This window comes from Copadichromis virginalis, linkage group LG17 (assembly GCF_057382275.1).
Source record: "Copadichromis virginalis isolate Kocher_CV1m ecotype Utaka linkage group LG17, C_Virginalis_male_GT1.1, whole genome shotgun sequence".
NCBI classification, from domain to species: Eukaryota; Metazoa; Chordata; class Actinopteri; order Cichliformes; family Cichlidae; genus Copadichromis; species Copadichromis virginalis.
In genome coordinates, this window is record NC_140634.1 from 452,377 (window position 1) to 480,376 (window position 28,000).

The window sequence follows — 28,000 nt, forward strand, 5'->3', positions numbered from 1 at the left end:
ACAAAAACGGCGGAACTACAAGTGACGAGGCGCGATGAGACACCCGGAGGTTTTAGCGGTGTGACAGCAGAGCTCGTTCTCGGATTGGCAGTGGCAAAAGGAGGCCCATGTGGTAGAGAGCGGGCCACAGACTGTAGCACTTTCTAAAGGTCTCACTTGATCATTCGGGCATCTGAATGTTCGCGTAACCTGCTTTGAAAATGCTGCTGGAAGCGTTGGATGGGGACGAAACGGTTGTCTACAGAGCAGCTGCCGGTAAGCACTGAAGGAGGTCAGAGGGAGGCAGCTAGTTGAGCAGGCACTCTTACACACTGATTGCTGCTCTGCGTGTTAGCATGCAGCTAAACAGAGCACACAGCAGGCTAACATTGCCGGCTAATTTGAAGCTCGGTAAAGTCTCTGCGTTTGTATTAGTTAGCCGTGTTGTGTCTCGGGTTATCCAAACGGCGTTTGTCGCCGGGTTCACTCGCTGCCGCCAGAGCGTCTCACCAGCTTCACCGGTTAGTTGGCTTCTACTTATAATAATTATTATTAATGACAGACTAGTTTGGAATTTCACAGCCTTTCATGTGGAGCAGTACCTGGCTGTTACGTAAGGGCTGAACGACTGTGACAGGCGTGAAGGTGGACACACGCAGCGCTCCCTGTTACTGACTGACGGCCGTTAAACTGTGACGGTGTCGCCGCACAGCGTGTCACATGTCGGTGCTGCTGATTCATCTCCAGTAATAATGCATTTTATACTTTTGTAGCTTTAAAATGACAAAGCAAGAGAGAGGCGACATGTTCAGTCAGTCACTGGGAGCGCTTCCTTTGGGACCTCTCAGCTGTGGGAGTTCTTGTTTGGAGGATCCTGAGTTCGCAGTGAGACTTTCCACCATGTTTGGGGCAGTGATGGTTGTGACACTCGCACTGTGCTTGCAGCTCTGCTTCAGTTCTTCAATAACCATAAGACTGTTCCCACCTCAAGCATATGACCCTGTCCTGTGTTCTCTGCATCGGCTCCATTTGTGCACTGATGATCAGCTGCATTCATGTATATACCAATCTGCTCAGCACTTTCAATTTTTATTTTATGTTTAAGTGTTTGTCTTACAGCATGTTTCACACCAAGTACTGCAGCAATTTCCTAATGTTGTAAACCTGCTCAACATTGGCAGTAAAACCCTTTCTGAGCATAGTCTGCTTAGTCTCTCTGAAGCTCTTTGCTGCCAAACAGCCTCTTAGTTTCCCAGCCGTCAATCATAGACTGTACATAAAAGACAGCCATAGCTGCCAGAGCCCTCCACCTTGGAGTCTTTCTAATGTAAAGCTTTGAAAAGTTGCAAACGCTTTAGCCCTAACATGCTAATTAACGCCTGAGGCTTTGCTAAAAATCTCTTGGCAGTGTTCAAGTTTAAGATAAGTAATGATTCGAAGTACTGAAACACTTAGTTTTACAGTGTCGTAGTAACAAAAAAGGGAGCAAAGATGCTTCATTTACCAAAATGTCTCTTCCTCCTCACAGCCTCTGCACAGGTTCAGGTGGAGCCCGTGGGTCGGTGGTTCGAGGCCTACATAAGGAGGAGAAACAGAAATGTGTCGTCTTCCTTCCAGGAGCTGGAGGAAGAGGAGTCGTCCTCAGAAGAGTCTGCAGATGAGGAGTTTCAGCTGGAGGAGTACTCCATGCTCCGAAAACTTGATCCTAAAGACTGGAAGGTATGTGACAATACATCTCAGCTGTTTGCAAAGAGATCCCTGCTTTCACATCGGTACTAAACGGTTCTTCTGTCTTAGAAGACAAACAAATATGGATGAAACATTTTTACTGAAATGTAACAAAAACTGAAATCATCAAAGTTCTGCTGTGATCCTGTTTATTAAAACATGATGGGGAGTTTGTTCAGCTGACCTGAGGGCATGCTCTGTAAGCAAAGTAGAATGTGTTGGGAATTTCAGAGTGAGGTTCCTGACAGCCCTCTCCACTTCCCTGTGATGTGTTTACAGTCTGGAAAAACTATTCAGTTGAACCGGTGATGGTGCGTGTTTTGCAGCACAGCCAGTTTTCCAAAGCCTTCGATACTCACTGTCTGTGGACGCTTATCTTTGGCCGTGTGTGTGTGTTTGATGGATGCACTGACACGCTGCACAGACGTGCTTTAATGATGCCTGAGTCGATGATAATTCACGTTAGCAACCGCTGCTTTGTTTGAATCCGTTAACGGTGTTGTGCTTTCCAAACAGAGGAAAATAATCCAGTTTGATGGATGAACTCTTTACTTTCTGCTGTTTCAGGGCTTTGGGTTTGTTGCACACCAGGCACATGCAGCACGTCATCAGGCCCCGTCAGGGCTGGACTTGCTTTTGCCTCGTTCTCTCAGCGGAGCGTGCATTTCCAGTGTCGTTCATTTAATTGTCTGAGATTAAAATGTGGTTCATCGTGAAGTCCTTTGAGTCATGTTTCTGAAACACACAATTATCCATTTCAAGCTTTTCTGGTTGTGCTTCTCAGTCTGACCTGACGTTTCAGTGGTTACGGTGCCGTGTGCTTACAGCGCAGTAGTGCATCTAATCTGTGAGTCACAGAACATTAGTTTAATGATCTCATGGTGAGGTGTTAACACCTGTGCCAGATCCTGCAGTCAGTGCCACTAAGACTTCGATTCACTGCATTAAGATGAAGCTGAAAAACCCAATCACAGGTGAGTTCTGAAATGCCTCGCAAACTTAAATGGTTTTGGTTCATCGCTACAAACGACAGTGAGCACTTCCTGTAGTGAAATGTATTCCACGTTAAAAATAAAGCGTTAGTTACAAGTAGACGGATACATGTGAAGGCGAGTTTTTTCTTTTGACTTTAGAGTTTATCTGGAACGAAAAGGCCGCACGTGGATTGTAGAAGACGGTGCAGATGTAATGTTTTAAAGTAAACCCATATTTACTGTACGGTGTTGGGACTAAGTGATTATTTGAAGCGGTGATCTGATAACAGGTGTAGCTGTTGGTGCTAACAGAGTCAGGGGAACAGGAACCCTGAGGGACTCCAAAGAGTTTGAGCTGCAATAATGTCGTTGAGCGTTACTGTCATGTGACACAGCATACTCTCCTGTAACCTGTCAGAATCAAGATCACTATGCTGTGCTTGGGCTCCCACACCTGAGGTACAAGGCGACACAGAAACAGATCAAAGCTGCCCGTGAGTATGTTCCCACCTACACGCGTGTTTCATGTCTCTGGTTTGTTGTAATGACGCAGTTTGATCCCAAGTCTCTGCCGTTTATCTGCAGACAAATTGATTGTGCTGAAGCACCATCCCGACAAAAGGAAAGCTGCAGGGGAGCAGATCGTGGAAGGAGACAATGACTACTTCACCTGCATCACTAAAGGTACGCAGTGCTGCAACTAATCGTCAACACAGACATTGTTTCTGGAATCTGCTGAACTAACTGACCCACCTGTTGAACCTCAGCTGTGGAAATCTTGTCCGACCCCGTGAAGAGGAGAGCCTTCGACAGTGTAGATCCTACCTTCGACAATTCTGTGCCTTCCAAGAGTGAAGGGAAAGAGAACTTTTTTGAGGGATTTGCTCCCGTTTTTGAGAGAAATGCCAGATGGTCTTCCAAGAAACATGTGCCCAAACTTGGAACCGCGGAGTCCTCTTTTGAAGAAGTGGATAATTTTTACTCTTTTTGGTAAGTGGAAGAGTGAGAGATGCTCCTTTGAATGAAAAAACGAGACAAACACAGGGTAAAGGTTCATTCTTTTCTCTTTGGTTAAAGGTACAACTTTGACTCCTGGAGGGAATTTTCATACTTGGATGAAGAAGAAAAGGAGAAGGCTGAATGGTAAGCTCCCGTCTGCCCTGATGAAGCAGGTGTTAGCCCTCTGTCGTCTAACGCGTCAACTCTCCCCCCGTGTAGTCGTGATGAGAGGAGATGGATTGAAAAGCAGAACCGAGCTTCGAGGGCTCAAAGGAAGAAGGAGGAGATGAACAGAATACGAACACTAGTTGGTACAGTCACACACTTCATTAGCAACACAAAGCCCTGAAGTATTGAGCAAATAGCTGCTGCACGTACAGAGATGGTCTGTAAAAAGAGGCTGCAGTGTGACTCATCGTCTGTCATGCTTCACTGCAGATACTGCCTACGGCTGCGACCCTAGAATAAAGAAATTCAAAGAAGAAGAAAAATCCAGGAAGGAGTCTGAGAAGAAAGCCAAAGCTGAGGCCAAGAAGAGAGAGCAGGAAGAGAAGGAGAGGGTAGGTGTCACTCACGGCGGGGAAGGTCGATTGGCCTAAAGGTGCGACTGTTACGTCCAACGGTAAAGCTAGCAGCATAGAATCATCTCATTGGGTTGGTGCTGTTAGCTGCTCCTCTAGTTAGACAAGGTGATTAAAACAATCCATGCTGAGTTTATTCCTGCCAGTGCAGACGTGACAAAGGGAAAATAAATCAATAAATGAAGGAGGGTTACTGCAGGACAAATGTTCACACAGCTTCCTGTCCTGGTTCAGGCGCTGTAATTCCTCCATCCTCTCTGTGACCTGGATCACGAAGGAGCAGCTTAACCTGGAGCTGTTATGAAATTTAAAGAGTGGATAGTGTTCGCTTCTGTTTACCAGAATCTGAGCAGTGGACAGTATTGGACAGTTTGGTTTTCTTATTGTCGTGTTTGGACAAAAACACCACTCAGTGCTTCACACTGTGGGTAATACACATATTTCCAGTCAAAGAAGCTTCTTAAAGCTGCTCAGTTCATGCTGTGAGAAGATGCTGAGCTTCAGTTGGTCACAGGCTCAGGTTCTGCGTGTCTGACAGGCCCGGCGGGCGGAGCTGGAGGCAGCTCGGCTGGCAAAGGAGAAGGAGGAAGAGGAAGCCAAGCAGGCCGCCCAGCAGGCCAAGAAAGAGAAGGAGATCCAGAAGAAGGCCATCAAGAAGGAGAGGCAGAAACTCAGGACCATGTGCAAGGTAAGCACCTACAGTGTCAGACGTGTTTGTGTGCTGCTGCTGCTTGGTGCATTTTCACTATCTGATGCTGTTCCTCTCCACAGAACTGGAACTACTTTGCAGACAACGAGGCTGACAGTGTGAAAATGATGGAGGAAGTGGAGAAACTCTGTGACCGCCTGGAACTAACAAGGTACGAGTCAGTTTTAGCCAAAGGGCCGCCGTCGCCAAAGGGCCGCCGTCGCCAAAGGGCCGCCGTCGCCAAAGGGCCGCCGTCGCCAAAGGGCCGCCGTCGCCAAAGGGCGTGATGCTTTTTGTTTTCTTGCTCGACTTTGAAGAAACAAACTGGATTCAGGTTTCCACCATGAGATGATCCTGGATGAGCGTAAAGCTGTTGATAATGTTGGTTACATTTAAACAGCTTACCATATAATGAAAGGAATGACCTGGGATATCATCTGTGAAACATCAGGTCATCTGCAGCTGAAAGCTTTCAGTGTTGGAGAGGAACCCTTTGCAGCTGCAGGCAGGAGCAGTTCTCTGGCACACAGAAGAGCCTGTGGTTTCATTACAAGTGTGAAGAACTTGGTGGTTTGACATGATGTGCCAAACTACAGGCTTGAATTAAGATTTAGTGTAATTATTATTTCATAAAGCTTCAGCAGTGCATTTGATGAGATGTGACGCATGTGTGTTGTTTCTTTCCAGCCTACAGTCCCTCAATGAAGAGTTGGCTTCGGGCTCTAAAGAGGAGAACAAGGCAGCAGTAGAAAAGCAGGTAGAGGAACTTTTTCTTTGTAGCGCCTCAGGTTTGAAGCCGGAGACCATCAGGAGCCAGCACGTCGACAAACAGGTTGCTGCTGTTTCCTCAGGTGCAGGAGGTGAATGCTCAGCTGCAGAAGGAGAGGGAGGCTGAGATCCAGGCCAGGCAGGCGGCTCGCAGCTCTGAGCAGGCCAGCGGGGGAGCAGGCGGGGGGAAGGGCTGGAACGAAGAGGACCTCCAGCTGCTCATAAAAGCAGTGAACCTGTTCCCTGCTGGAACCAACGCCAGGTGAGCGCTCGGAATTACAGCCGGCGTCAATCGGGGAACTGTGTGTCAATAAAGCTTGTTTCGTGTTTCCTAGGTGGGAGGTTATTGCTGACTATATGAACACGCACTCCACCAGCGGCATGAAGAGGACGGCCAAAGACGTCATCAACAAAGCCAAGAACCTGCAACGACTCGGTAAGCTCACAAAGAAACCTCAGCTTACCACGGTTTTATCTGTAGGCGCATGGATGCTTTGACCTGCTGCTGTTTACGGTCTCATCCACAGATCCGGTGCAGAAAGATGAAATAAATAGAAAAGCATTTGAAAAGTTCAAGAAGGAGCACACATCAGTGCCGCCCTCCATCGACAACGCTGTGCCCTCAGAGAGGTTTGATGGTAAGTGAGGCTGGGGTAGACACACACACCTGATCGATTCTGATTGGCTCCATCACCAAGCAGAATGTCAAAGACGTGCTGTGGATCAAATGTTATCAAGTACGTCTCCTCCCTGTGCTGATCGTGTCAGTAATAGATTACACGCACACGTCAGCGCTTCTGTGAAATGACTGAAACACATTAGCTCACTGCATAAGCACACAGGCTACCACACATCCCAGTGATGCTCGCTGTGATCAAACACGATGTTACAGTGTAACGAGTCGGTGATCTTACTAACATCCTTTGAACTTTAAATATGCCTGTACATTTTCCTGCACCATATCAGAGCCAATTTTACAATAGTTACGGGTCAAAGTATCTCTCAAGATTTTAAGAATAATAAATATCTCTTAAATTGTTTGCAATAATGAAGCATTTCAATATAATGTAGACAAAAACGAAAAATAACACGATAGTTACGGATCAGGACTCCCCGGTCCTTACTGCGCCTGTGCAAAGTTGGACCGTGCAGTACAGGGTACGAGGATACCGCCACCTGCTGACCGAGCGAATGAACCCTATTGTAAACTGAATTAGCGTCAAGCGCGTGTTAAATCTGATTTAGTGACAGTCGAGTGTGTTTATGCTCGTCTGTGAGGAGAGGATTGTTGGAATAGTGATGATGATGTGCGCTGTCACTGTCAGTTGTCAGTAAACACTTCATCTGGCTGATGAATCTTCACGTGACACATTACTAAGTCAGTATTATTAAGTCTGTAAGTAGGCGCCATTCTTTCTATTTTACGGCGCTGTTGCTCAATCGGGGGACGAGAAAAGCATGAATTTGTTTGTAAACGGATTCTCCATTGTTTAAATGTCCCGGGCAGTCGAAAAGCAGGCAGAGCTGCTGAGAAATGCTAAGAGCTAACTGGGCGCTAACCGTGTCACTTAAATACATTAACTCTCGCAATGTTGGCAACGAGAGGAAGTGACGGAAGATTTGCGCATGCGGAGTACTGATCAGGTTTCCGGTACGGATCCGGTAGTGACAGCGTCCAAATTCAGGAACCGCATCCTCCTGTGCCCGCATTTGTAGGCCGATTATGTTACAGCGACACGACAAAGGCTGCACAAATTCGAAGACTCTGACAAACGCGGCCTTCATTTCCCCAGATTTGAAGGATGGGTCAGGTGTATACTTCGTGGCCCACCTATCCCAGAATTCATAGCGTGGCCTTGCCAATTCCAGTTTCCAACAATGGCGGCAGCTAGTTAGTTTTAACTTTACTCTTATTATTCTTTCTGGGTCACAAAATAAACGTTTAACATATTTTCAGGGAGAATGTAGCTGTGTAAACCTCAAATATCTGCTCAGTTTATCAGGACACCACATATTTTCAAAAGCGCTCCGACGTCTTCGGAGACGTCTGTTACCCACTAGCTCGATAGCTAGCCGGGGGCTAGGCCCACTAGAGCCGTGAGAACACCGGACTCCCGGCAAATCGTCTTCAAATGTTATTGTTTGGCCTTTTTTCAGTATTTTATTTGTTCCTGAGTAAATCGGTTTGGCTGAGATTAAAGTTATAGTTTTTACACAGCTGAATAAACGTCAAGCAGACAGCTGATCATCAGAAGTGTGAGATGCTCCAGAATATACTCCGGTGTCCTGTTATATTTTAGATAGCAAGGAGTTTATTAAACTTCACCGAAACAATCTGCAGATTTCATTAAAATTTAATAAACTATCATCTTGTCTTTATTTTTAGTTAGCACCTTAAACACTTAAAGCTGTAAGCTAATGATAGTTAAATAAGAGCAGATGCTGCTGGTGCAATAAGCTGTACGTTGTACGTCCAATGGATGATGATCTGATTAGTCGACTATCAAAGTAATAGTTTGTGGCGGCCCTAGACCACACCTACTGCAGCTGAGCTGGTCTCTATTTGGGGCACAGCTACTGTAGATGGCTCGTTTTTGTCCCAGTCGTTATTTAGTAGCTGATGTAATGAAAACATTCAGTCGTCAGCTGTGAGCTTTTGAGAGTTCCTGACGATTGTGTTGTCACGTGTGGCCCCTCAGCCTCAGGCAGTGATGGGAATGCTGCCCCCTGGACCACAGAGGAGCAGAAACTTCTAGAACAAGCCCTGAAGACCTACCCGGTCAACACGCCTGAGCGCTGGGAGAAGATCGCAGCTGCTGTGCGTGGACGAAGCAAGAAGGACTGTATGAAGAGGTATAAGGTATGCTGCTGCCGTGGTCTGTGCTCAGAAGGCTCGTGTTTTGCATTAAAGTGTTTTTACTGCAGCGTGAAACTCTGCAGCGACAAACTGAGGAACTAACACGTTTCCTTTTTCCTCTGACAGGAACTGGTGGAGATGGTCAAAGCCAAGAAAGCTGCTCAGGAACAAGTGGCAGCCAAAAATAAAAAATGACAAGAACCACGCGTTAATAGAATCTGTTATTTTAACATTATTGTGTTGGTCTTTATTTTATAATAAAAAGAAGGAAAAAATAACGTGACACGACTTAAATTTTGCATTTGTCCACTTCCTCAGCGTGTCCTGCTCAGCTTCTCATCCAGAACATCCCACTGCGGATCTGGTTGTAGTCGGGCAGCTGTTCGATTGGACCTGAGAACAAACAAACTTATTGCTTATCTGCTTTAACATCAGGCAGAAACACGAGTTTGAACACAGACTGAGTTCCAGAGACGCTCTGATCTTTGACTGACTGCATCGTCACACTTGAAGCTACGCTCACTTCCTGTTTTGGCTCAAGATTTAAACCCAGAGTTCTGATAAACCATTCTTTTCTTTACAGGCGACAGAAAACTGATTAAAATTGTAAATCAGGGCTAAAAGCTAAAACATCAGTCTGCATAGTTCAGCCGTCACAGTGACGATCACTTGCATCACCAGCAGAGTTCAAACTGGGATTCACTCCCCACACTGAGCCGCCGGCTTCCTTTTATCGTACACTCCGAGTTTCGTTAGGTTCAGCCTCTGCAGGCGTCCCGTGTTTGAAAACGTACCGACAGCTGCGATGGCAGGAGCTCTGTTGTAGATGTATTTGGTGCACACGTCCTTTATGGTGCTGGCGTCGATGGCCTGTGGAGAGCCAGAGACAAACATGGTGGAGGATCAGGGCAAAAAGAGCTTTTCAAACATTATTTCAGGTCGTGCTTAAAGACACCGGCTGGGACGTTACCAGATTTACATTGAGGTTTTCTCAGCCTCACACAGTTTATCACTGTGACTCTGTTATTGTTCTGGTCTTACTGCTTTAAATGTAAAGAAACCTGGCCTTATGAAAAAATATACTCTTATGATGCATTTTAACTTTAAATATGGAAGCAGCAAATAAGCACACGTGACGAGTGCCAGAAAGCTCAACGTTCCTGGGATCTCACTTCCTCCTCTGGTTGCAGTTTTTCTACGTTCAACAGTCACAAAGGTGGAATTCAGCTGCGACGTTCTGCGACACCACGCGCTAAGGACGCATCAACGTGGAGGTGTTGGAGACGCGACGCAGTCTCACCACTATAATCTGTCTAAACAGGTTACCATGGTTACCAGGTAAATAAAAAGTGAAGTACAGGCCTCAGTTTGAGCTGCAATAACAGAGCCAACCGTAGCTGCTGGATACTAAGAGTACACAGAGTTATGAACTTGTACAAAACGCAGCCCTCAGTTGGATTTCCGGTAACAGTTACTGACAGAGCAGAAGAACCTGTCGACTCACATCAATGCGGGCTTCCAGCTCATGCAGAGGGATCCTGCGACTGTAGCACAGCATCTGTCTGCCGATGTCCTCGCAGATTGGGGTGGATCCTGGAGGAAGCAGATCAACACGTGAAACCAGGCGCCGCACGACTGCACGCTCTACAGTCACGCTGCCTTACCGTCCAGATGCAGCAGCATGTTGGTCTTGAGCAGGTTCTTGGCCCGAGCTACCTCGCTCTCCGTCACACTGGTACAAAGAGAAATCCTGACAGGAAGCAGCGACACACAAGCGTTAAACACGTTCAGTCAGCAGGTTTAACCTTCTTTAAAACTTTGACGACTAAACTGATCTGAGCGCGCTCACCATTCCATTTGAGTAAAGTGCATCATGTCGTTGATGGTGCCGGGTTCACACACCATGTAGAGTCCCCAGAGGCCTGTGTCTGTGTAGCAGGTGTTGAAGGACTGGAAGCTATGGCACAGGTTCCCCTGACAGGCCATCTGAGCCAGCTTACTGGATAGATTCTAAACTCAGAGGACATAGAAACAAACGGTTCGCTGAATAAATGCTGAGCACGTATGTGTGGTCAGTTTTTATTTAAAGATGGCGAAGAAGAGGAAGAGCATTTAGCAGCAGCACAGAGAAAACAACACGTGCCACATCCAAGGTTTCCTCAGTACTCACCACGCCTCCACCAAACGAGCGGTCCCAGTTTCCAATGAGCGTGTTGGCTACCATGAGTGGGATTGTGTCGGGGTGAGACCATCCGACAGCCTCCACGGCGATGGCGATGTGAGCGAGTGGCATTTTGTCGTCACGGACTCTGATCTGAAACCGTAACAGAGTCCTGAAGCATTCACCAAATTAAAGCTTTTTTTAATAACTTGAAATGAAACTGCACCAGTTTCACAGTCAACGAATGATAGAAAGCACACAAATACTTAACTGAGGTCTACTGGAAGTAGAGCAGGGCGATATGGCCAAAAATATTTATCACGATATATATTTGAAACTTTGCGATAACGATATAACTGACGATATAATTGATGCGAGACAAAATACACCTCCACAACATTACTAGCACAAAAAGACAACCTTCCATTTATTTTTACGTAAACAAGAAGCTGGTTTTTATGTACATTAAAGCTTTATAAAAATGTAACCGTGCAAATGCAAATTCCTTGCTGAAAGTTTAACCAAAAGGCATTTCCAGTAGAAATGGGCTGACATATCCTGAGCATAACCATGTATAATATCCACTGAAGTTAAAAAGAGGTGCTTTGCAACATTAAACTGCAGTGTGCAGTACGTATTTTTTGGACCATAAGGTGCACGGGATTATAAGGCACATTAAGCGAAACAAAGCAGTCAGATAAATCAAACTTTATTAAACTCATTCTTCTTGCTTCCTCCACTTCTGTACCATTGATTCATTAATGTTGAATTCTCTGGCAGCTGTTCTATTCCCATGTTGTTGCAGTATATTAATGACTAACCTGGTATTGTGGATGGATTATCTCAGTTGTTCTCCTGACTGAAGTTTGGTCCGTTTACAGCATCCTGCCATGCGATTGCATTTGTTTCTAACCATGAAGAACCTTCACGTTAACTTTTATAAGTGGAAAAGTGTTAGTGTTCGTCCTCCAGCTTCACTGTTTATGTTATGCTAACATAGCTGTGTCGCTAGCGATCACGTAGCACATCATTATATACCAGCTAGCCCAACTTCAGTAACCCTACAAACGTCACTGCTGTTTAGTTTCCTGTCTTCATTTATGTTGGAAGTGATAGCAGAGCTGTACGTTTGATTTTTTTCAGAAATCTCTCAGTCAGAACATGCTATATCATGCTTAGGTAACTAGCGAAACTAGCGAGCTAACTTCCGCTAGCTTCCTGCTAACTTCTAACTCCGTTAAATGTAATACATTTTGTTTTCATGGATGCCTGGAAGTTAAACTTCATAGTTTCACCTGGTAAAGCAGCAATGCTGATCGTTTTATTAAAGATGAAAGAATTTAGACAGTTTTTAAACTCTCAGTGATGCTGCAGTGTCGTTTGACCTGAAGCATACGGAGTTTAGGACCCAGATTACTCCCAGATTTAAGAGTAGGGATGGGTATCGTTTAGGTTTTATCCGATACCGGTGCCAAATCGGTACTTTTGAAACGGTGCCGGTGCTTAAACGGTGCTCGAACCGGTGCTTAAAGAATGGAGAACACAAACTTTGTCCAAAAACCTCTCATGTTCAGCTGTTTTTTTTTTTTGTAAAAAGATAACAATGTTAGCCTTTTCTGCAGCTATGGGGCATATATGGTATATACTCTTGGCTGGAAGCAGTGCTTAAACAATGGAAAAAAACACAAACTTTGTCCAAAAACCTCTCATGTTCAGCTGTTTCCCACTTTTTCTTTGGTCATTTTAGCCTTTTTGGCCAGGGTGAAGGGAGCATCTGCCATCAAACAAGAAGACAGCCGCATGTAGCTATGATGATGTTTGCTAGTTCACCTTACATGCATTAATGTAATAACGTGGTTAGCCTACTCAACGTAAATTACACACGAACAACATGAAGCTACTCACGCAGAGAAGAACGGCTGCTGCTGCATCATCATCCTCATCATTTCTGCTACACTGGCAGGGCTAGGGGCCAGGACTCTATTCTTCGGGTTTTTGGGGGATGTTGCTCCGGGTCCGATAACTGGCAACCCACCCAACGTGCACAGTGTGAGGTCTCGCAGCAAGCTATCAAATACAGCGCATTTCTCGGCTTTAAAAAAAAACACTATGCGTCGCCAGGTGTTTCATCGGATTTGAGGAGTTACCTCCTTTGACAGTATCACAGTATCAGCTTAAAGCACTTGTTGCTGCTGAGTTTGCATATTTTGCTGTGAAGTACAGCCAGACTTTTGACCGCTTCGCCTTGGACATTTTTAATCTGTAGCTCTGCTCTAACTGAACGTACGTACCTGGCCCCGCCTACTATCCTGGGAAACGTAAAATGATTGGCTAGAAGTCTATCACAGCTCAGGGAAAAAAAGCACCGAAATAAAGCACCGAAATGTGCGCTGCTTTTCGGTCTGGTTACTACCGTTTGTCAGAACCGGTGCCATCATGGCACCGGACACCGGTACCCATCCCTATTTAAGAGCATCTTAGTCCGACAAATACGACAATAACGACGGCCGCTTGCATGTTCTGCAAAAAAATGTGCTTTGTCGTGTATCTGACGGACAAACACCAAACCAGTTTCACATCACTGAAGCTGCACCATTTTTACAAACCAATTCTGGTTCATCTGTTTCACTCAACAATCGGCCATGTGCGTATGAAAACAAAGGCACCGCGCATGCGCGTTTTACTCATATTCTATCGCGATATTTCATTTTCCTATCGTTGCCTAACATTATACCAGTATTACCGTGAACGGTATAATATGGCCCAGCCCTAACTGGAAGTATCTACAGTTCTCAGTGCTGTGATACAGGCTGGCAGGAGTTAGTGGGGAACTGTCAACGCTTTTGTTTTGAAGGCAGAGCTGGGTTAAAGAGCAAATCTAATCTGTGAGACGAGCAGCAGACGACAGGATGCATATGTGTATATAGAAACTGAATTCATGACTGTTTTTACACGTCTTTTAAACCACTTTAAATACAACTTGAAAGCAAACTTGTTCTGGTTACTCCTCTAAACGATATCTCACCGTCTCCCCGAGCATGTCCAGCTGCAGTATAATCGTTCATTTCAGGGAATATCCGACACATCTATCGCCTTCTTCATCTAAAAGGTTTCCATTAATGAAAGCCTGATGCCGTGTGAACTAGAAAGCACAGCCTGCATGAACCTGCATGATGCAGTCACACTGGATGATCCAAGTCCGACTGAAAATCTAAACCGTGTGCAGAGGCTTTCCCAGTCTGAATTCATTTGCCTGACTATTGATCTTATTGATCTTAGTCTTTGGCGCCAAAGAAAAACGATTACAGGTCACCAGAGAACTTCAATCTATACATCTAAAAACCACAAACCAGGCGAGAAATTTGGGTGTAGTGATGGATGCAGACCTAAACTTAGAAAAACACATTAAGACAATAACAAAGTCAGCTTACTATCACCTCAAGAATATATCAAGGATAAAAGATCTGATGTCTCAACAGGACCTGGAAAAACTAGTCCATGCATTCATCTTTAGTAGGCTTGATTACTGTAACAGCATCTTTACAGGTCTACCTAAAAAATCAGTCAGACAACTACAGCTCATTCAGAACTCTGCTGCTCGAGTCCTCACTAAGACCAAAAAAGTGGACCACATCAGTCCAGCTCTGAGGTCCTTACACTGGCTGCCTGTCCGTCAGAGGATAGACTTTAAAGTTCTGATGCTGGTCTATAAAGCTCTGAATGGTTTAGGACCAAAATACATCAATGACCTCCTGACCCAGTATGAACCATCCAGATCCCTCAGGTCATCTGGATCCGGTCTTTTATCAGTTCCCAGAGTCAGAACCAGACACGGAGAAGCTGCATTCAGCTTTTATGCTCCTTATATCTGGAACAAACTCCCAGAAAGCCTCAGATCAGCTGAAACACTCAGTTTATTTAAATCCAGGTTGAAGACTCACCTGTTCTCAGCTGCATTTGAATAAAGCACCAAATCCACACTTTTAAGCTTAAATTTCAAAACTTACATTTAACTACTGATTTTATCTACTGTTCTGATTTTATCTGTTTTGATTTTATATACTGTTGTTTGTTGTTTGTTTGTTAATTAGTTAGTTTGTTTGTTTGCTTGTGTTAATCAATTTTAAATCATGCTTTTTATTTGTTTTTGTTTCTAATGTCTCTGTAAAGCACTTTGAATCACCTTGTTGTTGAATTGTGCTATACAAATAAACTTGCCTTGCCTTGCCTTGCCTTACTGTGATTTGCTTTGATTCCTGGAGAGGTTGTGGTTTGTATGTGCCTCAGAATCTTGTATTGCCTGAGCTAAGTTCTGTTCTGGTTCTTGTGTACTTGTTCTTTTTGTCATTGTCTGTTACTATGAACAAAATCCTAATAAAAATATATTAAAAAAAAATGTGCAGAAACTCGCGTACCATCTGACTAAAGTCATATTCACTTGTAGACCCATCTGAACTAGATTTAAGGCATCTCAAGTAATATGTGTGTTTTAAACATTTTCCAAGACGTGGACATGTCTGAGCCATCACCCTTCATTTGCATCCACCTTAGAGACAACCGTGTTACTCTGATACACTCGATCTCATTCTTTAAATAACACAGTAGCTGCTCTGTGCTGATGTGACGCCCCGTTATGCAGTAGTGAGAAACTAAAGTTAGCCTTACCTCACTTCCTGTGAAATGGCACGGAGGAAGAGCCGGGGCTTCGCCTTGATGTCTGCTGGGAAGTTTTCCAAAGTGATACTTGGCCAAATCGATGAGCTCGTCATGACAGACACCTGATCAGAGAGGGAGCGAGTCCTGGAGATCAGATCAACTTTACTCTGGTTCAGAATTTATTGCATACTTTGAGCAGTGCTCATGCATCAGTGACTGTTTGTTGCAGGTTTACAGAAAATGTTAACGAAACGTGAGCAGAAAACAGCTCTAACCTCCAGCAGCAGCCAACACTATTCTGGGTCCTTTATAGTGAGCGGTGATATACTCCACCAGGTCTCCTCTGTTGATGGTCCTGCGTCACAAACACACAGCAGGAAGCTAAGCTGTGCAGGATGCTTTCAGCAAACCTCAGAGTACTTTGTGTTTTTTAGGTGTTTGGTCTCACTTGATGTTCTCAGTGGGGCCCAGGATGGTTCTTCCCAGCGCTGTGGACTGGTACGCTGTAGCATGCAGATAATCAAAGACCACCTCTTGCAGATTGGTCTCCACTTCCTGCATCTCTCGAAGGATCACCCCTCGCTCCCTCTCGATCTCCGCCTCTCCCAGCGTGCTGTTCTGGATGATGTCAGCCAGAATCTCCACAGCTTTGACACAGAGAGATATTTTATTGTGCTTTAACACATTCCAGGTTTTTCGTTTGAGATGTTGCCATGTAACATTCAGCCCCTCTGCCCTCCCGTACCTCTCGGAAGATCCTTGGAGAAAGCTTTGGCATAGTAAACAGTCTGCTCGCGGGATGTGTAGGCATTGAGGTGAGCCCCCATGTTCTCGATCTCCAACTCCAGATCAAGCTGAGAGCGTTTCCTGGTGCCCTGTCACACATTTATACAGACAAAGTGAACAAAGTCTTGAATGTTACTTTCATTTATAAAGAAACTCTGAATTTTTACATTTATGTCATTATTTTGTTATTATACTGCTGTGAACTATTAGAATGCATTCTTCCCTCTCTGCATAGGCCAGATACATTCAAATAAAGACCACTGCTTTAAAAACTTTGCTGCGTAGCTGCCATCTCACCTTAAATGCCATGTGCTCCAGAAAGTGCGCTGTGCCGTTATTTCTCTCGTTCTCATAGCGACTCCCGGCATCTATCCACAAGCCCACCTGGAACAAAGCAGGAATTAATATACGCTTCCACAAACTGCTGCTACTGTACCACAACCCCACATCTCAGCCTGTAGTGGCAAAGCTAGCAGATGCTAACATTTTTTGTCATGCCTATTACATTTGGCTGGCTGCTTCACAATGGTTATGGTATTTTAACAACATATTTACGTGCATGTATTAAAGCAGCCTGTTTTAAACTGTTTACTTCCAGCTTACTGTGCAGGTGGGGAGCCCCGAGTCCTCAGATGCCACCCGGAGTCCGTTCTCTAAAGCAGTCACCTTGGTTTCAGGAACATTTAGCGCCACCTGGTGAGCAGCTTGGGTAACCAAGAGTCTGTGCGGTCCAGCAGTGAACTACGGGAGAAGGACAGCCAGTCACCATGACGCTTCAAAACTTAGAGCGTTACGTTTGCTGCTACCAGTCAGCGATAATGAATGAATCTGCCCCATTGGCGGTTCTGTTACACAGGGACATCCAAACATCACAGTAAGAGTTGATCACGTGATAGCTAAGCTAGCTTAAATAGCTGTTCGCAAACAAGCCGGCCATGCGCAGAGCTTTTCCTCTATGACACTGAGCACTGGCAGCTGTCACGGGCATATCAATTAAATGAGAAACTCCAAACATGACTATGAATCAATTCTTCTTACCCTGCTTATCGAATTCTTCTTCAGTAAATGTCTTTGTAAGAAAAATCTCCCAGCAGACGTGAGGCACTGTACGGACATTGCCATATTGTTTATCTGTAACGGTGCCGTTCTGCTGACGCAACATCCGCCGGAGATGACGACTTACTTTTTTCATAGTAGGGAAAAAATATCACAGGATTTGATGACAACCGCACAAAGAAATCTATTCTTACACTCTCCTTAAACCAATAAAAAACAGAGATAAACACACCTGAACAAATAACTTTATATTTCAGACATTGATCAACCTATTATATGGAAATATGAAAATTGCTGCCACACGACTAACTGCCTATGTGACCTATTGGTTTGCACGTTAGCTGTAAATAAAGTATTGAAGTAATATATATTTACATTTAGGATACTTCTCAACCATATTTGACGTGGTTCGTTTATAACGAACGTTCTAACGTTTAATCGCTTTTGTTTATTTTGAAAGGGTGTCAGAATTTGAAGGCGGAAGTGTCGGTTTAGCCTAGCGCGGATTTTTTTTCTGTGAGTTTCAAGTTGGTCTGTCAGCTTCTTCCTAGCAGTTCAGTGTGTGACTGAAATAGTAGAGCAAGGCTGAAGTCCAGCTGTATACAGAGCAGAAGGCCTGCTGCTGTAGCCTGCACTGGAGGTATTTCCTCTGTAACCCGGACTTAATTAATTCTCTGTTGGGTTCAACGGTGTCGTTAGCCGCTAACGGTGCAGCGTTAGCTGTTCACGCTAATTAGTGGCCTCAACTTTAGCCGATGTAATAAAACAGGAGTGTACGGCCATTAGCTTCGGTGTGGCTTTCAGACAAGAAATGGCGGGAGGCAGAGATCTCATGGACGGTGACCTGGAAGATGGAGAGATCTCTGGGTCCAGCTCGGATACTGAGATGGGACCAGCCACAGCAGCACAAGAAGCTCGACCCCAGGTTCCCCCGGCTTTCTGCGGCCAGTCTTTCCAGAACAGAGCCTATGCTCAGACACTTCCAGCCGCAGCTTATCGCAGCACAGGTAGGACGGCAGAGTCTAGTGACAGTGACCCGGAGTCCTCTGACGAGGAGGCGGCTGTTTGGCGCCGGAAACGCCAGAAAGTGTCCAGTGCTCCACAGCCGCCTGCATGCAGCGCCCGGCTAGGGCCGACCCCTGTGCCCGCCCAGGGGACGACGGGTGGCCGCAAGGTGAATAACATTTGGGGCTCTGTAGTACAAGAGCAGTGCCAGGACGCTATCACTGCAGAACTTGGCATATTTGGCATGGATGGTGTTGGCATGTCCACCAGGAATGTGGAGACTTATAATTTCGTCCTAGCTCGGAAGATAATGGAGAAGGAGAGGGAGATGGAGGCACAGTCAAAGGAAGGAGGAGAAGTGAGCATGCTGGATGCTGAGCTGGAGGAGTACATGAAGGGTAGGGGGTCAGAGGAGAACACAGGAGGTGATGCAAAGAGAAAGAGACCTGCAAAGGAGCGGCTGGGCCCCAGAGCAGAGATGGACATCAAGGGCCGCTATGAGATCACAGAAGGTGACCCAGATGATAAGGTGATAGAGGAGATTGCGTTCAGGCTGCAGGAGCCCAAAAAGGAGCTGATCACTCGAGTTGTCAAAGTAGTTGGCAAGAAAAAAGCCATAGAACTTCTCGGAGAGACTGCCACCCTGGAGGAGAGTGGCGGTGTGTACACCATGGACGGCAGCAGGCGTCGGACACCGGGTGGGGTGTATCTCAACCTGCTGAAGAACACCCCCAGTATCACCAAGGCCCAGATCAAGCAGATATTCTTTGAGGAACAGGTGAAGGAGTACAAGAGCAAGAAGGCTGCCCAGAAGAGGAGGCGACATTTGGTGGCCAAAAAGATGAAGCAGGCCATCGGCACCCTAAACCTGCAGGAGCATGATGACGTCTCCAGAGAGACTTTTGCCAGTGATACCAACGAGGCTTTGGAGTCTCTGGAGGAAGCTGCAGAAGACGAGGAGGCTCAAGAGGAAGCTGCTGTGGGCACTGAGGAGACAGCAGTGGTCTACAACGCTGCAGACCTGGAGGTGTTTTGAAAATAGCCTGCTGTCTGAACAACGATGTTAATGAAACACTGAAAGCACTGAATATGTGATTGATTCAAAATCCACACTGGTGTCCTTTTTTGTTTTTTGTTTGAAACCTTAGCAATAAAAGCAGCGCTTCTGTTAACAAATAGTTACAGCATGAACATGTTGATTGGAGCTTTTGCCGTTCAAATGTTGTTTTGCCTTTTAAAACCAGTCCTTCTCAACAAAATGATGTTGTGAGAGTCAAATTCATAACCATTTGTTGCTGTAAGTGTCATTATACAAACAGGTCTTGAGTTATTACTTTCATGGATGCACCTCGGTCTGGAAAATAATAAAAGTGGTGACTCAGGTAAAAGAATTAAAAAACTGTAGGGTTCTTTTTTTGTGCACTCACTTCCAAACACAAAATAACATAAATGTTATATAAGGTGAGTTTTAGTATCATCAGATCAGGATTCCTGTACTGACATTCATACCAAGTGGGGCTTCTCAAAGAAAACAAAGGCATTGAATGGCTGATGTAAAAGTGCTGAAGTGTCCACTAGATGGCAGCCATGTTCCAACTTCTGCAAGAGTGGAGAGCCCTTTTAGTCCAAGGCTGTATAGAAAGAACCCTTAACCGTTCCGTACAGCATATATAAAAACGTATAATATAAAAGAATAACTCAAGAATTAAACTGAAAAATGCAAAACTGCATGCATATGAAGTGCTGCCTGCTATAGTAAAGGTTAAACTACCAGGTCACAGGTGTCCTGTTTAATTTGTATAACTCTGGTACAAATGTACACAGTCTGCCTGGCTCAGGCGTGTCAAACATATGGCCTGAGGGCGAGAATCAGGCACACGTGATTATGAAAATGTAAAGGAGAAATTCTGTTTTTACAATGAAAAATAAATATATTCATCCATTGAGCACCACAAATGATAAACGTCCACCACGTTAGACCTTTCACATTTGTCATTCTTTATGCAGGTGGTTAGGACAGAGTGTACTCGTAAATGACATCCTCATCTCCAACTTAAACATCTCTGCACTGATGAAAATGTCAGTTCCTGCTTTTGTTTGGGGTTTTTTTTTGCGACACCACTACTCAACGAGTGGTGTCTTAAACAGGAATCCTAAATGTCAGCTGAAGAATGATGATTTCTACAAGAAAATCCTGAAAAACCATCGGCTCACGCCCTGAAGCTGAAGCACATTTAGGTCATGCATCAGTACAATGATCACACGTCAGCAATTAGTTTTTCACATAAGACCAGGTGGGTTTGGATAGCATTTTTTTCTTTAATACATGAATACACCATTTACAAACTGCACTTTATATTTACTCAGGTTATCTTTGTCTAGTATTAAAATTAGTTTGACAGTTATGCAAAAACCAAACACGTTTGATTCAGAGGAATCAAATATATGTTTGTTTTTTTAGAATTTGTGAAACCTGTGCTGTGCTTTCAACATCTGCAAAGGCCCAAAACCTGAAATCTGAAGACACAAATCTTCGTTGAGGTTCACTAACATTTTGTTTTACAAAGTCTCGCTTCTAAGTGTGAATGGTTGTCTGTCTCTGTGTGTTAGCCCAGGGTGTACCCCGCCTCCTGCCCTAAGACAGCTGGGATAGGCTCCAGCCCCCCTATATATATGTACAAAAAAAACAAGCTCAAGCTCCCAGGCCTCTGGTAGAGGACCCGAGCTTGAGGGTCCTGCAGTATCTTAGCTGTTCCCAGGACTGCGCTCTTCTGGACAGAGATCTGCGATGTTGTTCCCGGGATCTGCTGGAGCCACTCGCCTAGCTTGGGAGTCACCGCACCTAGTGCTCCGATTACCACGGGGACCACCGTTACCTTCACCCTCCACATCCTCTCGAGCTCTTCTCTGAGCCCTTGGTATTTCTCCAGCTTCTCGTGTTCCTTCTTCCTGATATTGCTGTCATTCGGAACCGCTACATCGATCACTACGGCCGTCTTCTTCTGTTTGTCTACCACCACTATGTCCGGTTGGTTAGCCACCACCATTTTGTCCGTCTGTATCTGGAAGTCCCACAGGATCTTAGCTCGGTCATTCTCCACCACCCTTGGGGGCATCTCCCATTTTGACCTCAGGACTTCCAGGTTATACTCGGCACAGATGTTCCTGTACACTATGCCGGCCACTCTGTTATGGCGTTCCATGTATGCCTTGCCTGCTAGCATCTTGCACCCTGCTGTTATGTGCTGGATTGTCTCTGGGGCATCTTTACACAGTCTGCACCTGGGGTCTTGCCTGGTGTGATAGACCCCGGCCTCTATGGATCTTGTGCTCAGAGCTTGTTCTTGTGCTGCCATATATATACATATATATATATACATATATATAGGGTTTTGGAGTTGACGTCACGCCGCAGTGCACTGTGGGATCGCGGCGCCACGTCAGTAGGCCAGGAAGCAGAACAAGCGCACAGTGTTGGAGTGTTGGAATCGGGACTGCCAGAACCATGCTCAAAATCAGCGCAAAAGACTGGGGCTGTAAGGGGCTGTATCGCGACCGATTGTGTCCAGACGCCAAGAGACGGTACTTTGAAAAAATTGCGTGCATCCGTAATGTGGACCCGTATGAAATAAGGAAGTGTAGTGGAAACCCAGACGACCACTGTGACCGCGTTGTGTGGACACAGAGAGACCTTGCTGTGATATGCATCTTCCCTGATGTGGATTTCTGGGAACCGCGCTTAAAGCAAGCACAAGACTTCTTTCGTAAAGTGTGCCTTCCTGAACTTGTTGGGAAATACTTCTCCAAACAACGTGCTGCTCTAAATAACCTGTAATGTTTCATTTTGTGGTTCAAGATTAATGCCAGCTGTGTGTTACCATGTAAATAGTTTGCATTTCATTTTTATGTGATTGCTAAGTACATGTGAACAGATCAAGAATAAAACAAACAAACAAATATACTATTCTTTTTTGTTTTATTAAAACAACTTCACACAAAGTACAACTATTTACAATGTACTGTACATCCAAAAAAACAGCTTTAAGAATACTCAACAGGAGCAAGTGTCATTTGGCCCTGGTTTGACAACAACACTGGGGCACATATTCACCAAAACACAGCAAACCTTAACGATCTTATCAAGAAGTGTTGTCTTCAGCCTCACATGATAAGAGTAATCGGATTGGCATTGTAGTGTGTAACATTTTGAACTTGTTGCGCTAACTACCTATTACTCGCTCAACATGAATTCTCAGGTGGGCAATTGCTCTTGTTTGTTCAACGTCCCTTGCATCAAGTGTCAGTAGCCTTTTGTGAAAGCTGGAATCTTGACCTCCGCACACATCATTCCTACAGCATTTCTGATGTCAAAGCCTCTGTCAGCCAATACTACGTCCCCTGGTAACAGCTTTTGAAGAATGCCACATCTCTCTGTGATGTGTTTATCTGATGCACGACCCCCCATCCCCTGGAAATGAAAGAAATAGCTCCATGGGGTGTAATCCCGATGAGGTATTTATGGTGTGTGTACCCTTGTAATGAGAGTATGTTTGTGCACGTGCCTTTAAATTAGATGGTCTTTCTGTTCGAATCTCAAAACAGTCAACAATGATGGCTACTCGTTTTCCAAAAGTTTCAGTAAACTGTGGAGGCATTGTCGCCTGCAGACAGTGCCTCTCAGGCCAGTGCACCAGTGCTCCTAAGCGGGCATACAAAACATCAATGGTATCGGTGAAGACAAAAGACAGTGTTTTGTGGGACACATCGAATGGATGACAAAGATGCTGGACTGGAAGATCAAGTCTCAGACGCATTAGTGTGAGTAAGAGCATTTGGAAACCTGTCAGTTTCTTCGATATTGGCAGGAAATCTTTGACAGTGTTGAAGAGGGACATTAAGACAGCATAACAATGTAGTCCAGTGTAATATCTTACTTTTTCAGTATCATCCTTTAAGAAACTTTCATTCAGCTCTGTCTTTTGCAACTGTGATTGAAGCAGTCTGTTCTCCTCTAGCAGCCGGTTTATTTCTGCTCTGCCCTGTTCATTGCACACACAATCCTTCGTATATATATATATATATATATATATATATATATATATATATATATATATATATATATATATCTGCCAAAGGTGCTACTGATGGGTCAAAGATCAGAGTACACTTTGGCCTATAAATTGATTCCATGGTTTCTATTTTAATGCCAACTGCTTATTTGTACTATGCTTTCATTTCAGAGTGCAATTAAAATAACAAATTTCCCACGTGTGGGACTAATAAAGGTTATCTTATCTTATCTTATCTTATCTTAATTAGACATTAAAATGCACCATTTTCAATTTGAAAAAAGTGGAAAAATTGAGGATTTCTAAAAGTTTTGAGTAGTGTAGCTTTTCAGTGAGAACTTCCTTTTTCATGACTGTAGCTGCTGAGTGAGGAGTCTTGCTTTCTTAACACTTGTGCTTAAATGTTAGTACTCATTCATTCAAAGTCATGATCAATCTTAGTCTTTCCTGTTTATCTTTCCTGTTTTTTCAAAGCAATTCCCAGATTCTTTGGAGGATTTTCCAGCTAATTAAATTTTTGACAGCACACGGGATTTTCATTGGAATGAAAAAATAGGTGGCTGAAAGCAAAAATGTGAAAAACCAAAACAATAAGATAAAAGAGTCTAAAAGGTTCCATAGTACTGTGTATATGTGTACAGAATATATGCTTAATAAAGCAGGTGTTTCACCTACAGAAGGAGCAGTAAACTAGCGTACAGTTCCAATATTTGCCTAACAAATCCGAGTTCTTACTTGACATAAACATGCCTGAGGAAACAAATGGCCCCCGCTAAAGCAGCTGCATCTAAATCAAAGTAAAAGTATACAGTCTCCCCACACAGCTCTGGGCAAGAATGAAAGCCTTTAATGGTGGTGGTGGATTTGTCAGCTGAAGCTCTTGGAAATGATCATTATCTCTGCTTGTGGCTGCCACATTAAAGGCCCAGTGTGTTGGCAGAAACATGTTTGATAATCCCACCACTTATGGCTGTTTTCATATTTGCTGGCAGATATATCTCCTCTGATAAGCTGTCACTGCGAACATCACGATTCCATGTGGCAATTAGGCAAGCAGATAAGGGTTCACAGAAGGTGCAGAGATCAGTTTCCTGCCATTGACTTTTACTGCCACTTCTTCTGCTCGCAGGCAGGCCGGAGCATGTGAATGCATCGTTTGGTTTAATGGGTAAAGCTGATCAAAGCATGATTTTCAAAGCCTTACTCATATGGAATTGTTACATGCAGTCTCTGGTCTCGGGACCTCTGTATCTGTCACCTGGCAACAAACTTGTTGCCTGGATACAACACGCTGTTTCCACTGGATTAAACAGGACGGGGATTGAAAGACCTGTATCTCACGACAGGCTGGGGTGGAAGTGCTGTGTGATGTTAGCACTGTCACTCCAGCAAATGAAATGTTGAGTGCTGCATATTAGCATGTCTTTGAGATCCACCCACAATCATCCAGCTGTGCTATGAATGAATGGCTCCCTGCCTGCTATGCAAAGACTTTCTTTAATCACTTGACCAGAAGTAAAATGCAGTCTGTGTTTATCAGAGCTAATTTTGGACACGCTGATGGAGAGGCAGAAATGCCACAACCACAATTACACCATGGATCTGCCATCATCCGTCCCATTCCTCTGTTGGACATTCTCAGTCTAACAGACAGTGGCTACAATTTTCACCTTCACTCTTTAACAGTTGCTCAGGGGTATATCAGGTGCCCGTTCAGTGGATTCGAACCCCCAACCTTCCGATCATGGGCCGACCACGCTACCTACTGAGCTATCCAAACCTTTAATTAACGACAGTAAATTAGATAACGTGATCAGAGTGGCTCAACACTTTGGCTGAAGCAAAGGTGAAGAGACAATGGATCACATTCCTACATGTGTATATCAGCTTTGAGGATGGCTTCTCTCCAAATATGATTCTGTTTTCCTCTTTGATTACTGAGAAATATTCTGCACATGGTTTATTACTAGTTTATTTTCTATTCATACCTCATGCGGGGTTCACAGTAACTGGCAACGATTTTCAGATTTTCTATTCTCACGTGCTTTCTAGCAACTTGCAACTTGGGGTTATATGTTGCCTGGAGCAGCTGGGGACTGGACCACCAACCTTCTGACGAGCAGATGAGCTGTTCTACAGAAGCTTAACCTGCCATGCACCTCCTTATTAAAAACCTCATCCAGTGCCACATCAGGGGCCCTGACGTGAAACCCAAACCTCGTCCATCCAAGACTTTGCTCAACCTACATGAAACCTGCCTCCCTCTAAATGTGAATTTTATTTTGAAAATCCAGTCTGTAATCTTAACTATGATCCATCTGTATGTCCACCTGTCTGTCTGCAGTTAAACTCCTACACAGAGCTGTATTTATAGGGAGGCATGTTAGTATCAGAGAGTCCTGACTGTACAGGACAAGGTGGATTTGTCACCAAAATTACATTTCCGTGTTTTTATCTGAAGTGCTGTAAAATTAGTGTTGATGTATCAAACCAATGAAAGTATAAGTTTGAAAAGCATCATTTAGTTCAGTTCAGTTTTATTTATATAGTGCCAAATTGCAGCAACAGTTTTCTCAAAGCACTTTATATTTTACAATAATACAGAAAACAACAACAACAATCCAATGATCCACCTGAGCAAGCTCTTGGAAACGGGGCGATATCTGTCAGCTCATAGCAAGAGGGTTTCTGACTTTTCTGTGTGAAATTTGAAATTTCTTCCTGGTCTCCTTTGGGTTCTCTGATTTCCTCTCACAGTAACCTAACACGCACATTAGGTTACGTGGTGATCCCAAACTGGCCACAGATACCAGGCATACAACCACTTCAGGCACCGTATGAATGTAGTTGTGGCCTGTAGTCTAAAGCAGCGGTCCCCAACCTTTTTTGCACCATGGACCGGTTTATGCCCGACAATATTTTCACGGACCGGCCTTTAAGGTGTCGCGGATAAATACAACAAAATAAAACTAGTACCGGTACCGAAAAAAAGAAGATTTATTCATAACACACTGAAAAGACCCAGGAAAACCGAGTTAACGATAAAAACGATAACAAAATAACGCTGAAAACCGATAAAAACCCTGAAAACTATACATTTCACACCTGAGCCTCAACTCTCGCGGCCGGTACCAAACGACTCACGGACCGGTCCGAGGCCCGGGGGTTGGGGACCGCTGCTCTAAAGCATGTTCAGTCAATAGTGAGATTGGAAAAGCTGCCGGTTCATTCCACCACACATTTGACATCATAACTTTACAAAATACATTCAAAATAATAGAAGAAGACAATTGGAAACATTTCCTGATGCTGTTTGAGTAAATGACACGAACTAATCTGGATCCAGTCTCATCCATGTGGATCCACTGACTCAGCTGATGGGTAGTGTGGAGTGAAGTCTTGGTCAGCCTGCAGTGTCAGACACTTAGTAGTCAGGTTTCAGTGGTCAGCTGACTGCAGACTCCATATACCATCACAGTTTAGCGGTTAGTTTAGAACAGAGAGACTATTGGACTCATCAGCTCTCATGCTGCGATACCTTTAGAGTATACAACCAGTGTTGGGGAGTAACGGAATACATGTACCGCCGTTACGTATTTAAAATACAAAATATGAGTAACTGTATTCCGTTACAGTTACCGTTTAAAAAGGTGGTATTCAGAATACAGTTACTTTGTTGAAATAAATGGATTACACTGCGGTACTTTCCTGTTTCATATTGTCGCGGGTCAGGACTGTTTGGGTTTTGTTTGACAGCTACGCTCTTTTGTTCCAGGCGGCAGCGTTACGGTTGCCATGGTTACAGGGCGACGCTCTCTCTCTCTCTCTGCGACTGTGTGTTTCCTGGGTGAGAGAGCGCCATTTCGTTGTTGTTGTTGTTGTGCTAAGCTAACAGGCAGAATGCTACAAGCATAGCTCTAAAGAATGCAGCATCATGGGCAGTGTAGTCCGTGTTGCAGGGAGAATGGACTGCCATACACGTTATGGGTCTGTGAGCGCGAGGAGGGAGAAAAAGGGGAGTGGAAAGGTACGAGTTGTCATCGAGGAAAAACGGGAGCTGGAAGCATGTAAATATAATAATAACCACTGCAGCCAAGAAGAGTGCCTGACGAGCCCAGTTGTAAGTAAGCTATTAAGACTCGACTGTACACCGTGTTCGTGTTTTCCTCCGAAAACAATAAGTTCCGTTGGAGCAGCCTTTCAACGCCTCTCTCTGTCTCTCGCAAGAAAAGTTGACCCACACAACAAAGTAAAGCTATTTTTCGGCTACGAGCCGACAGGGACCCCGCCGTATTAGTCAGAGGTCCCTTTACTACAGTTCGGAGTCGCGGACCTTCAGTAATAGTAATAAATCACACAGCAATAGTACATTCACGTTGTTGTAAAAAGCATGATAATATATTAAGTAATCCAAAGTATTCAGAATACGTTACTGTCATTGAGTAACGTAACGGAATACGTTACAGAATACATTTTGGGGCATGTAATCTGTATTCTGTAATGGAATACATTTTAAAAGTAACCTTCCCAACACTGTATACAACCAATCATGTGCATACAGAAATATTCAATATGATCTTTGCAGTGTTATCCTTTTATCTCTGCAAACATCTCTGTGAAAAAGCAGATGCTTCACACTCGCGCTCCTTATTTCTCAATAATCTTTAGTTATTGTCACAAGCATTTTTAAGTG

The 28,000-nt window shown here is 44.4% G+C and overlaps 3 protein-coding genes and 1 pseudogene across 3 annotated transcripts; 2 read left to right on the top strand and 2 right to left on the bottom strand.

Annotated features, from left to right (window-relative positions):
- Positions 1-73: 73 nt before the first annotated feature.
- dnajc2 (DnaJ (Hsp40) homolog, subfamily C, member 2) lies at positions 74-8,857 on the top strand. Its single transcript, XM_085436509.1, has 16 exons — positions 74-255; positions 1,508-1,698; positions 3,100-3,175; positions 3,267-3,365; positions 3,449-3,671; positions 3,759-3,824; positions 3,900-3,991; positions 4,119-4,240; positions 4,800-4,949; positions 5,033-5,121; positions 5,637-5,706; positions 5,801-5,979; positions 6,053-6,153; positions 6,245-6,355; positions 8,417-8,577; positions 8,701-8,857. The coding sequence occupies exons 1-16, from the start codon at positions 201-203 to the stop codon at positions 8,767-8,769; spliced, it is 1,854 nt and encodes a 617-aa protein (XP_085292635.1). The 5' UTR covers positions 74-200; the 3' UTR covers positions 8,770-8,857.
- Positions 8,787-17,355, bottom strand: pmpcb (peptidase, mitochondrial processing subunit beta). Its single transcript, XM_085436510.1, has 13 exons — positions 17,216-17,355; positions 16,781-16,918; positions 16,475-16,561; positions 16,137-16,266; positions 15,840-16,038; positions 15,667-15,746; positions 15,401-15,513; positions 10,745-10,888; positions 10,424-10,584; positions 10,239-10,324; positions 10,079-10,167; positions 9,369-9,444; positions 8,787-8,967 (listed from the first exon to the last, which is right to left on the bottom strand). Exons 1-13 carry the CDS (start codon positions 17,297-17,299, stop codon positions 8,903-8,905), a joined length of 1,452 nt encoding a protein of 483 aa, XP_085292636.1. The 5' UTR covers positions 17,300-17,355; the 3' UTR covers positions 8,787-8,902.
- Positions 17,356-17,674: 319 nt separating this feature from the next.
- On the top strand, positions 17,675-19,586 carry phax (phosphorylated adaptor for RNA export). The gene has a single exon (XM_085436512.1). The coding sequence runs from the start codon at positions 18,045-18,047 to the stop codon at positions 19,272-19,274; it is 1,230 nt and encodes a 409-aa protein (XP_085292638.1). The 5' UTR covers positions 17,675-18,044; the 3' UTR covers positions 19,275-19,586.
- A 2,631-nt stretch (positions 19,587-22,217) lies between these two features.
- Positions 22,218-24,460, bottom strand: LOC146688676 (uncharacterized; annotated as a pseudogene).
- Between the last annotated feature and the right edge of the window lie 3,540 nt (positions 24,461-28,000).